The 13,718-nt window shown below is 37.2% G+C and overlaps 1 protein-coding gene across 1 annotated transcript in view; it reads right to left on the reverse strand.

The window, feature by feature from the left end:
* Positions 1-13,718, reverse strand: part of ANO2 (anoctamin 2) — a gene marked incomplete at both ends in the record, with an annotated part of 178,682 nt that overhangs the window by 92,126 nt on the left and 72,838 nt on the right. Inside the window, one exon of the mRNA XM_080356136.1 lies at positions 3,528-3,611. Within this exon, the coding sequence (XP_080212262.1) occupies positions 3,528-3,611 (84 nt within the window). The remainder of the gene's footprint in view (positions 1-3,527; positions 3,612-13,718) is intronic.

Genomic DNA, 13,718 nt, shown 5'->3' on the forward strand with positions numbered 1-13,718 from the left:
AAATGAATTATCTTCTGAAACAGTAGAACCTTACTTAGGTTGTTACTGTAAGAGGAATTTCAGAGCAATCTTTTGTGAAGTGCTCTTAGCCCTCACAGTTTCTTTTCCACTCTCAGAATAACCGATAAAATATTTATTAAAACAGCCTGAACCACACAGGGTGGTGTAAGCTGAAATTTTATTCTTTGCTTATTACAGCAGCACAAATGCCCTAATCAGCATTTGAATTAAAGTTGTATTCTATAACACAAACCCCATTAGCCAAGTAGTACCTTAGATCTGTAATACTTTCTATTGCCAGTGTCATCAAGCTGATTTGGAATTTGTTGCCTGGGTAGAGTGACTCATATGTTTACTCGGCTTGACAGGTGTTGGGCACCTTCCACACTCATTAAAGTTAATGACTTCAACAGCAGACAGTGAAAACTGTATGCTGAAGTAGGTTTCCTCTTAACAGGTATTCCCAAGTTATCATTTAAGAGAGTATGCCAGTGGTGTCAATTTTCTTCTGCAATCACAAAACCAGTCCATAACCAAACTCCTATCCCTTCATTGCAAAAACAACCCAATTAACTTCACAAGGACTCCTTGTTGGAGTAAGGCAAGAAAAAAAAAATGCACTGTATACAGAGCTTTCCACATAAAAGCTTAATTTCTTGCCATAAAACTAGTCACATCCTCACCGGAACAGAAGAATTAACATACTGGAAACAAGCCAGGAATTTTGTAGAAATGTATGCCTTTAAGTAAGCTCTAAATCAGTATTCTCACAATAGCCACAGATTTGGCATCATTTCTATCCCAACAAGCCACAGCTGCTGAACTGGAGACTTCTGACTTCATCTTAGATAAGTAAAGAGAAGTTTCAGACAGCGGTGCCAGAGTCTGTCCTTTGATATCAGCACAGCACACTACAGTTTTTGACCAGCTACACCCAAAAGATATGCCTTTAAATTACACTAGTCAGCTAAAAGTATTCAGGCGAGAACTTCACAGAGACTTCTGCTATGACATTAGACTGTCAACCAAGATATGAGGATACTGAGACCTCACAGGCATCTGTGTATTCATACAAGACCAAGAAATTAGGAAGACTGAATATTTAACTACACAGACCTCTACTTTGATGCAAGTCCAGACACTAGATCTACACTATTAATATGATAAAGTCCTGTACCTTGGCTTCCACCCAACAAGACAGAAGTACTGAGCCAGAGACCTCACAGAAACCTGTGCCTTAATATTAACCTGCCATGGAAAAACTCCTGAGCTAATGGTCTTGCAATGTGTAAAACATACAGCCATCTGAAGGAGGAAAAAGAAAATATTAAAACCGCTAACAATTAAGCAGAAGAACTATTGCAGTCTTAGATACTGATCACTTTTAACATCTAACTTTTCAGGATCATCTAAAGCAAAATGCAGTGATACATTTACACAGTTACATTAAACATAACAGTTCAGTTTAAGAACTGGGCTTTTTCCTCTTCAGCAGGCCTCACACAAACAGTCCTTGCCCTTATAATATCATGAGACTGTGAGGTACAAACCACAAAGCAACACATCTTCCAAGCCCAGACTAGTGTGCAGTTTGCTAGAAAGAATTTGAGGGAAATCAAAAAACTGATTACAACAGAATTAGTAAGCAAAATGTTAACTGACAGAAAACTGCTCAGAAGTTTGAAATATATTTCAGTAATTTGTGGAGAAATAGTAACCAGTAAGTTGCAGGATGGATGCATTTATTATAATAGAAATTTACCTTAATCAACACAAATGATATGTTCTGCCGTATGAATAACTGTTTGATGCCTATGAGTAACTGTTTGATGGCAAATCTTGAAGTACTCTATTTTTACAAAACCTAGAAAGTGATTGAAATGACTGTGGGAAACTTTTCTAAATATTATTTAAATTACCTAAGAACTAAAATATTTTTTTTTCAAAATTAGTTCATAATTAAATATTACTATTTTTCCCCAGTTTTGCAGTTTGCTGTTCAAAATATCTACATCAATTTCCAAAATAGGATTTTGAATCCTGGAAGGACATTGGAGAAAGTTTCCATGCAGATGCCTCAAAAACCTGAAGTAAATCTTTTCTTTCTGAGTGCTATTTTTCCATCTACATTGTTACAAAAGGTAATTGAAGGTAAAATTATTCCAGGAAAGCCTTTCACTTCCAAATGTCTGAAAGGAGTTATTCACATTTTTATAGTGCTCTATCTTTACATTTTTCCTCATTTTAATTGCTTTCTTTTACCTTAAATTAATTTCTAATTTATAATGCTGCTATTTTTCTGTGTCTCATTTAAGCATGTTAATCATCTAACACTGCCTCATGACTACAGAAGTCTAATATTCTGCAGCATCAATCACTGACTTGTTTCCAGATTTCGTTTACTTTAAGTTAGAAAAAGCTGAACAAATGGCAGCAGCTGCTTTATCTGTCTTTAAGTCTTTGATCCCTCACTTGGAAGGCCTAGAGAACTACTTAATGTGTAACGGAAGACCTCCACACAGCGCTATGTCAGAGTCCTTGCTCATATTGGGCAAGATGTGGGCAAGCCTACGAAAGCAATTGAGAATCCTTCAGTCGTCTTCTGTGTGGTTTGCTTGGGCCCAACAGGAGAAAGGCAGCCTCACTGAGATGAAAGGTTCAGTCAAAACACTTCACAATCTTGACAGTGACCAGGGGTAGAAAGGGGTAGTTAAGTTCTTTCATAAGCTGCAAGGCTAAATTTATTGGACCAAACCTGGAAACTGGAGTACTTTCCACTTCAGATACTGGTTCGCAATGTTTAAACAAAGTAAGTTGCTTCCTTCTACCTGGAAATTGGACATGGGTTTGGAATGGTTTGGATTTTTTGCCACATGTGGCGTACAGGAATAAGCAATGTTTAACCAAGCTTCATGGACAAAGTCTGCAGAGACTTAGAAGTGCTTTGGAAACAGACCTCGACCAGCACTTTACAAGAGAGGACTGCAAAAATAAGTCCTTGTTCTTAGGTTGAGATAGCCAGAAAAACCCTAAATACACTTCAATCTAAAAATTATATACCAATTATTATTTTTCCATTCCTACTGGAAATGCTATCAAAACTGCACAACTGTGTAACTGCAACATAACTAAGGATGCCAATGTTACCTATGCAAATGAAATAACTATGATAAAAGCTGTTGTCTTCATTGTCCACAAAGTACTGAAATCCTAGGTCATTGCTATAATGCCTGTGGTGATTATCTTACTAATAATTCACCACTTTACAGATTAGATCTTGAATCACCTGTCATATTGCTATGCAAAATGCTTCACTTTGCAGAACTAGCAAAGAGAGGACCTCAAAGCCTTTCAATGACACTGCAAGGCTGCATACAGCAGATCCCTAGCAAGCAACTTAAAAGGCTAATTAAGAGCACCAAAAAGTGTCTTTTGCAAACTATCCAGAGACAGACAAATACATAATCATGATAAAACAAAACATAGTATAAATTAAATATAAATGAAAAGAGTAAGTTGTGTCTTACTTCATGTGAATTTTCTGCTCTCATGTTTTTATTTTTCAGCTTTTTCTGCAGCAGCTTGGTTTCATACTCTGGTCTGGGATGCTCCTGAAAAATAAATAAATAAATGAATAAATTAATAAATTAATAAATAAATACATAAATAAATGTGATTACGCTTAAGAGAAAAGAAAGAAATAAAAAATGTTCTGGTCACTTATTCATGATCTAAGCCACCAAGATGATTCAACAGTACAGCACTTTTAGAGTAGGGGTATCACTACCTAGAGGGATAGGATACGTTACAGGATGCAGGGAAGAGTATTTGGGCATTGCACATGGCTTATTATGGGAAGCTTAGGGGAAGAACCAATGGTGGGAAAGGGAGGGATCTAGGCCACTTAGACAGGAACAAATATAGAAAAATAGAGGGATAAGGAGATAAATAGTGCTGGTCACATGTAAACAGTTTGCTGGTCTGTATGGGGGTCTGGCCGCTGGCAACTGGAGCAAGTGCAGGTGTGAGGCTGAGTATGTGAGCACTAGTGGAGATCAAACTGGAGCAGCTGGCAAGTAGGTAAAATGCCTGAAATCTCTAAGGGTAAGACCTTGGCCAAGCAGGCTATGAGAGGATCAGGGGATCCCCAGCCAGCTGCCAGAGAAACTACAGGGTCTGGAGGTCTCTAAGAATGAGACCCACTTGTGTGTGTCTTTTTAAGGTCAAGACTAGGTGGGTTGGCTGCAGGGGGACCAAGGAAGTCCCAGCCAGCTCTGCGTGAGTGGGGTATATGCATGAGTGAGCAACTGGAGAGAGACAGTAGCCTCATGGGCTTCTACCTCTAGGTGCCAGCAACTGGGGACAGTGGGGTCCAGGGGCATCTACTGGGACAGATTGAGTGATCCTAGAGACTGGGGAGATCTGCATCCTACAGGCGTACATATATACGTTTTCACTAGCAGACCTCCATCCTTCTCAGCCAGGGAGAGAAGCAGGATGAGGACGTTGTGCTGGTTTTGTGTGTCTGCATGTCTGTGTGATCTGTGTGGTTGGCCATGCATATATGCAGGTATGTAGTGTATGCATGTGCTCTATGTACATATGTCTACTGGGAATACATCTTAACCTCACTACAGATTGGACCTAGGGGCATGGAGCTGCAGCTGCCTTGTTTCTTTTGGGCTGTTGGATCTAGTCCTGTTTTCCTTATCAATAACCTTTCAAGGTTTGCTTGCAGATTATACTTCTCCAAATTAGAGCATAAATTAAGCATGGTAGTACAAACTTACCAGGATTTTAAGGAGAGCAGCTCATAAAAAAATAAAAAGGCTACATATGTCCTCATTCCTGACAAGTTCTGAATTAATTCAGAGCCTGGAATTTGATTTGATGCCTCTCACAAAAAGCTTATTCCTACAGAATCTGTCTTCAAGTTTTTTGTACCAAGTGTCACAGGTTGCTAGACCTGACAAGAAGACTAGAAATAGTGTATAAGCAATATCAGCAGTGTTTTGCAAATAACCACATCTGAGCAGTCTCTATTTATTCTGTTTGCTTCATGACACAAGATCTAGCTAAAAGGCACTTCGTTGTATGTAAACATGAAAATCCATGTTTTGGTTTATACAGGAAGGTAGGGAGGAGATACTGAATGGCTTCAGAGACATCATGGGAAAAACACTCACTGCTCAGAGCTTTTTCAGAAATGCCAGTATTCCATAACTAAAAATGTTAATATTCCTCTGTCTCATTCTGAGCATGAGTACATCAATCTCATGCATTTCAGAGGACCAGTATCATTTATCATACCATTTGTCCTTACTGTAGTTCAAACATACACTTATCATCCAGGTCACAAAATCGACTTGATAGCAATTTTTAGTAATCTAATAACTGTGAAGATAATAAGAACCATATTAAAAAAAAAAAAAAAATCAAAAAAAAAATCATTAATCCTTATGGACAACAGAACAGGGGTTACATAGGACTTTAGCAGTCTTCCTTGGATGACACGTGCTCATTTTCTGCTATCTGTAAAACTGGAACTTCATCACACACCATCTTGAACATTTTCTGTTGCACATCAGTATGGAGACACAGTGAAACTTCCAATATATTGTTTATCTTGATCATGAGATTTTCTTGATGCATTGAACGAGTATGTGAACATGCTATCATTTAAATCAGGGGTGTCAAATTCATTTTCACTAGGCACCACATCAGCCTCACAGTGGCCTTCAAAAGGTCAAATGTAATTTTAAGACTGTATAAATGTAGGAGTAACAATTGTCTTAAATGGATATTTCTCTATGGTTTTGAATTCTATGAAAACATCATATATAATACTTCTTCCCTAAAGGCAGTCCCACAAATGGTACATGCCTTCTGCTGCTCCCAAGGAATCTAGTACTGAGATGGGAGGCTCAAGGGAACAAATTTTCTGTAAAGCTCAAGTATGGTTATGCCTCTGAGACTATAGCACTAAGATGCTATAGCAAACAGATATAACGAAATTGTTAGAATGACAGCTTGTTTTACACTTGTAATTTCATGCACTACTCAAATTGATGAAAAATGTTCTAAGGGTGGAGGTATGACACTCTTTGCATCACGAACTTTTTTTATGTTACTTATGCCTCACATAAAAATCAATACCACAATGAATGAATTTCAGGAATCATTATAGCACTTCTTTTCTCAAGGGGCAATGTTGTAATTACTTACAAAGTGCTTCGAGTGCATGTGGAACTCCAAGAAATAATGAGGCATGGCTAATCTCTGACATTACTGAAGCTAATTAGCAGCAAAAATGGTGGCGAGCAGGATGGGGAAAGGAAAGACAAAAATACAATAACTGTTTAAAGATGCTGTGGTCAATGCATGTATCTTGATGTTTTGCAAGTTTGCACTAGCTTGCTGATTTGCGTTATTTTTTATCATGCTTCCTTGGATAAGGTTTGGAGATCAAATGGAACAAACATCTTTAGACTTAAATAAAGAAAGGATGAAGGCATCAGGCATGGATGGCTACATGAGAGGAGACAGTTTGATGATAGTAGGGAAATGAGATAAATGAAGCTGTAAGAAACTGAGGAGATTGAACAACACTGTGGCAGCACCTGCAGAGCTGAATTGGCTTTCTTCCTTTTTTCTTATTTTCTGCTAAGCAAAGCATTCTGGGACACCAGGGACAGCTGTCAGAGGTCACAGGAACTTTTGAAAATTGTCTTGAAATGAAACAAGGTAAGAAAAACAAAATGCCAAGCAAAACATTATAAAGTAGCTTACTTTTTTTTGGCTATTGACAGTTTTGCTTTGAGTGCCTATTCTGTTCAAATTTGGTCAAGTTATACTTAGTTTTCCTAGTAAGACATCTCAATATCATTTTATGTGAGATTCATACACCTACATCTGGATTGGAATATTAGTTGATCTTCATCACTGAATATGCCAAGTCATCTTACCCTTGACTGAACAGACCACAGCGCCTCCTAGAATGTATCTATATATTCTTTCTTATGAGTATATTGCATGAAACATTTATTTACAACGCAGATTTAGAGATACTTCATCCTGATCATATATACATAGACGTGAAGGACAATTCCACTCTGCTGTAAAAAGAGTGTGATTCAGAATCAGTTCTTTGTCTGAAAATGGGAAGAGCTCTACACTTTGTTCAATAAGCTAGAAATAGTTGTGATGACTTGAAGAAGGCCAAATGTCCATGTAGGGATAAATATGAATCCCATGATCCTGGAAGTTTGCCAGTACAGCTGCCAGACACTTATTGAAAACCATTTGAGCCAAGGTACTTTGAGGCCAAATGAGTGTTAAGAGTAGAAAATGATAATTCCCACCCTGAAAACAAAGAGCCAAATCATGGATTTTTTACTCAGACAAAACTCATATTGACGTCAGTGGGAATTTTCCCTGAGAACGGTTTCCAGGATTTGCCTTAAACACACAACATGTGTATCCACTATACATTGCAAATTAAGGCTGTGTAGGTAATGATCCAGTTTGATAAGAATATATATATAATATGAACCAATTTCTCCTTAATTTCTTTTTGATTTAGGAAGAAAGTGACAACGGAATTTTACAAAGCATGACAAACACGACTGGGCTGTTATGAAAAAATAGAAGCTTAAAAACTACCCCTAACAGATCAAAGGAGTTACCAGCACAACTTAAGCCAACCTACTGCTTCATTTGTACACTTTAGGCAAAGTCAAAGAAACACGGTGAACTTATTGAACACCCTTATCCCAATATGCTGAACACAAGCAGAGTAGCAAAGCTGTGCACACTGGTAGGAAGGAAGGTTTCCACAAATGACAACTGGAATGACTCAGTTGCAGCTCTAAATCAAGATGCAAACTTGGAATGGACAGAACAGAGAGCACAGCTTTTCTTTGTTTTAAGAGGGCTTATTATTACAAATCAAGCACTAATCTCCTCGATTTCTTATGAGGATGACACAGTGTGGGGTGGGGGAGGAGAAGTCCAAGGAAGAGATTGTCGTTCACATTAATTATTTGCTTAGGGTATCCTAGTAATGGGATACTCAACCAAGGAGAAGTACTTTTATATCTCAGCACGTATGAAGGGATCTCTGGTAGATGTTCACAATCTTGTTAGTCCAGATAACTTGCACAATAAATTTAAGTAAAATTAAAACAAAGCTCAAATAAGTCATCCAATATTATTACACGCTTAGGAATGTTAAATGACAAAAGCTGGGTTGTGTGTTCAGATGTCTCTTGAACTATGGTATTGAAAATTTTGCTTAAAATTGTTTATTCTACTTCATGATAAGTCATTGTTGAAACAAATGAGCTGACAAACATAAAAAAGAAACTCAGCAGTAAAGTCGAGTACTAGCACATCAAAATGGGGCATCATTCAGCCTGACTGTAGAACAACTTCCAGTTTGCCTTATTGGTCTTTGATAAATCAACTTTGATATATCATCTAACTTTGATAAAATATTACCTGTACTCTTGACACTTTAAGATGTCTGTGCATATCATTGTCATGTTTATTGGTTTACATGTTCTGTGGTAGTAACAAGTTGTCACAGCCATGGACTAGGATCCTATCACTTTAGCCATTATATAAGCATAGAATTCCTTCTCCAAATAAGTGTTCTTCGAGAATGCATCATTTCCTGTTTGGGCAATGCTCTCTTTTTTGTCTCATAATGTGTAACAGTAGGAACACTTGGCTCTGGAGGCACTCTTTAGGGAAATGTGTTTATGGAAATTTTTATCTGTCAGTATTCAAGATTCAGTGTACTTTGGATGGACAACAGATTTGTCACTCTTGAAAAAGAAATGTAACAAATACTGCAAAATCCTTTAAATTTTATCTACAATAACTGCTTCACAAATCATAACATTATGGCCTCAAGATAAAATATCTTACAATTTAGCAAGGTTAGAAAACAACAGTTTCCTCCAACTAGGAGAAGATATTTTTCTTCTAAGCAAGATCAAAATCATGAAACACTGGGCCATAAATTTGTCATTAGTGCAAGGTTATGTATTGCACACTACACACCACAGTGATCCCAAGAAACTTTGATAGAAGGTTAAAAGAGGAAGTCACTGATGCATGAAAGGCTCAAATATTTTCTAGATTCATCCTGTTACAGCTTGTCAAAGGTCATAAAGTTTAGATCTATCATTGATCAGACAAGTAACTGTCCAAGTTAAATGCTAAATCAAGTTTACAACATAGTACTTATATCAATCTGACTGCCAACGTCATTAATTTCCCTGTATTGCCATTACAAAAAGCTCAGTGAATATAAGGTAAGAACATTTCTAGCATGCCAGATCTCAAAGTCTCTATCAGTTTCTCCCATTTTAATAAAGATGCCTTAAAAATAGCCCAGGTTTCTGCCACACAAGAAACTCTCTTCCAGGTAATATCATACCGGATTTTGTTTATGAAACAATGTTTTCTCAGCACTGGCTATTTATGATACTTCTGGATTTTCATTTCCCTGAAGTTTCTTCCTTTCAGACTCCATGCACCTGGAACTCATGGCTTATAGGCAAGTTGGTTTACTATAATACGTAAAAGCAATGGGACTCTACAGCATTCTAAGGTATACTTCATAAAAAATCTTAAACCACATATATCAGAAGCAAGCTAAAAAAGCTTTACAATATCAAGAATTACCTAGTTCTAGAAGGTCTATATTCTGACCAACCACAATCTTTCCAAACATTTGTGGACTGTTAAAGTTGAACCATGATCCAGATTAAAGCATTAGCTTTTCTCTAACGTGGAGGGATACAGATACTTTAGCTAATCTGAACTAACAATCTGACTGTAAATATTTGCTCAGTCTTTATTAATTTGTTTCAGCTGTACCAGTGCCTCTTTTAATTGTTTCCCATAAATATCCCAATGACTGTATTTACAGCCAAGAATGTTCATGAAAACAACTTGAAGCAAACACAAATGTTGAATTTGTAGTTAAAAGCTTTTATACTTGAGGCTTGAGTTTAACAGCTTGAGCTTCACAGCAGCATAAGCCAATCTAAGCCTGGGCTTCCATATTCTCAGATTCAATTTCACTTTACACAAGCCACACATTTCCATTTCTGTCCTTAACACTGACACCAGTGTATATGCAGCTTCATGGTATAACCAGAATAAAATCTCCTACCCTACATATCCCTGACTACCCTTCAGTCGTATCAGCTGTCTGAACTGTTGACCACTCAGTTGTATGATTGCCAGCATGCATATATGAGGAAGAATGAGATTGCATGGCTGGGATAGTAGCACCATGGTAGTGTGGAGTTAGGTTGGCTTAGGCTGCTATGCAGCTGCAATCTGTAAATGAAGCTGCATGATACAAATGATACAATCTGTAAATGAAACTGCATGATACAAATAAACTGATTTAATGACCCACCATTGCTAAAAGGGTCTTCCTAACCCACACAGTCTTCTCTTCCCCTGCTCAATGTCCTGACTGTGAAAAATTATCTAATTAATTGGTCCCCTCTACCACAAACAACGTCCACTTTATTTCTGGAATTACTTCTCCACTGGTTTAGTCAGTAGGTTCAGGTGATAGATGAGACACTAGAATTAGTAGCATGAAAGTCAGGAGGGGATCTCTACCTAGTTGTATCAGTGATCTACTGAAGCATTTCATGCAGTTTCACCTTGTGAGTCTAGATCTTCCAAACTGAAATTTCAGAGAATAACATGGCCAATACATTTTAAAAAGATCAAAACCTAGACTCTTAATTTTATAAACTATTCAGGTACCTGAATTTACATTTCATCATTATATAGTAAACTATTAATGGACAACCTACAGATCAGATTCTTTTAACACAAACATACACACACAAATGGAAAAATCTTTCTACACTGCCTAGAATAAATTTTATCTTGCAGCTGAAGTAGCAGAATAGGATTGAAGCATGAAGATGAGTTCTAAAATGAATCTGTGGAGTTCTACTGATTTGAAATCAAGATCCAGAATAAAATAAGTGCTTATGTTTTCTAAGGGCTAGAATGAGAGTTAGAATTTTTTCTATAGCTCTTATCCTGAGAGGTGTGGATGAATAAAGAAAAAAACCCCACACTTATGCGTTCTTGGAAAGTAATGGTTAAAGGAAGGCCATTTGAAACTGGTATCAATAGAACACTGTCTCACTCCACATAATTACCTCATTTATATGGACGTAATATAGGAGAGTTTTTACGGGCATGAGTTTGGAACAACATTTCACTACTCATAAGTATCTACATGCATATGAAAATGAAGGATATATAAAAAAAAATTAAAAACCTGAAGCAAAACTAAAGAATAGGAAACAAGTCCGACTGCTGAAATATTATTAATTTTGAAACTCTGCATTCATTTTAAACAATTGGCAACTTCTGCTGTCATTAAACAATAACACAAAGTACTATTCTTAAATTCTAAAAGCCTTTTCCAAGTTCAAAAGCCCTTTTAGAAATAACTTCTGCTTCCACCTTATTTTAGTCTTGATTAATCTTCTTGTGTCAATGACACTTCCTGGGAAAAGTCACAGAATAACAATGACCTAACAATAAATGACTTTACAGAATAATAAATGACATTTATACCACTTTATCCTAGTTCATTAAAATAGAAATTTCTTAACACATTTCCACATTACTTACATGTGCCGTTGGGGTTAAGAAAATGGCTGCCTCCATTCATACACACAAGTAAATGTAAAATGTATTTTAAATTTAGAAGGAAAAGCTCGTTTCCTTAAAAACCAAAGTTCTTTCTCTACGCAAGAAAATGCATAGTGATGTTGTGCTGAGATTGCTGGAGCAACTGCCTGAACTAGGACCAAAGTCTGATCTCCTTTTTACCACCAATAGCAGGTTAATATTGGAAGCTGTCAGCATGCCTAATTTACCTAACACTGAATCAGCCCAAGACGTCTTCAATGCACAGGAAAAGTGCTCTTGTTAGGTGCAGCAGAGGAGGACAGAGAGGAGGAAAATGGGGTGAGAAAAAACAATGGTATCTAAGATACCTTTGTATGAGAGAGCTGCAAGAGGCAGTACTATGACTTTGGTGACCTGAAAGGAGCAGATAGCATTTGTGAAATTATTGGAGAGGAGATGGTCCCTCTCTGCCTTCTCATACCCATCTCCCTCAGAACATGCACTCCCTTGTACTACAAGATCCCCTAACCTCACTCTGTGTCTTGCCTGTTCTGCAAGAAACACATAACTGGCAAGCCTTGCTTATCTACCTGCATCTCCTGAGTCACTGTGAAGGAGGAGAGAAGAAGAAAAGACCTAGAAACGATCCCTGTTCTTAAGAGTGGCAGTGCTGGTTAAGGATACAAGATGTGGTAGATCAAGGCACAGAACTATTGGAAAATAGGACTTTCTGCTACTCATTTCCTCCAACAGTAGCTCCTATTTTCCATCACCCATTCCATGACCATGCCCTGGGGAGCAACAACTGCAGTTGAGAACTGTGTTGTACAGGCTGGAAGAGCTTATTCCAGCTCTTTCTCCATAGCTTCACACTCCAAATAGCTTCCTTCATCTGCACTTACAACAGAGAATGTGAAGATGTGATCCTCCTCTCTGAACTCAGGGGACTGCAGGAGGAAAGAATGCCACCCCAGGTGACCCAGCCTTTGAGTAACCCATCACAACATCTAGAGCAATCAAAGCTACCTATAAGGAGCCAAACAACTTCACAGCTTGTGGACAATTCAGTCCTAGAAAGGACACATGAGACCATTAAAATAGAAAATTAATTAACAAAAAAAAAAAAACAAACCAAAAACAAACAAACAAACAAAACAACAACAAAAGCAAACACAGAAACAAAATCATGTTGATATGTATGGTAGAAGTAAAAGAGGAAAAGTAAGTAGAGCCTCAGCATATTTTGGCACAAACCTGGATCAACTGTCTTGGAATGAAAAAAAATGTAATCATATATCTTTACCAACTTCTCAACAAGCAAAGGAATTATCATCTTCTTTGGTTCTTATACTCTACCAAGTAAAACATGTTTAAAGTGTGCCACCATGTGTAATTTTTTAACAGAGCAACAGCTGGTACTAAATATTTTTCCCTAAGAGATAACATCCATTTTTCAACATTCCTTCCCCAACTATGTTAATAAAACTCTTATCCTCCTAAACATAACACGTAAATCTAATGTTGAAAGGATTTGTTCAGAAGATTGGGTCTATCTTAGGACCATTAAATAATTACTGTGAACAGGAATTTAATTAAAGTGACAGAAGATTCACTAAAAGGAGTGATGAAACCCAAGAAAAGGTAGTAAAAAAAATATAAATACAAAGAGATCAAAAATATTTGGAAACATGGACCCAACACGAAAATCAGAATAGGCATGGCAAAATGTGAGATCATGCATCTGGGGAAAAAGTCTCAAAACGAAGATCTCGTTGGCACAAGAAACCTGAGGAGTAGAGAGGATGAAATATTTGAGACAACATAAAATACTGTAGCTACTCATCTCCCTTTTAGCATTACTCACCGTTTTTTCCCCAAGATGACTAAGCTGTGAACATACAGTTATTGTATTAGTGTCTATTTTTTACTCCTCCATTTTTTAAGCAAAAAAAATATCTTATACCACCTGTTTTAGTAGACACTATTAGAAATTCAGTAAAGGAGTACTATAATTTGCAAAGTGGAAGACA

Source organism: Nesoenas mayeri, assembly GCF_963082525.1.
Source record: "Nesoenas mayeri genome assembly, chromosome: 1".
In the NCBI taxonomy this organism is placed as follows: Eukaryota; Metazoa; Chordata; class Aves; order Columbiformes; family Columbidae; genus Nesoenas; species Nesoenas mayeri.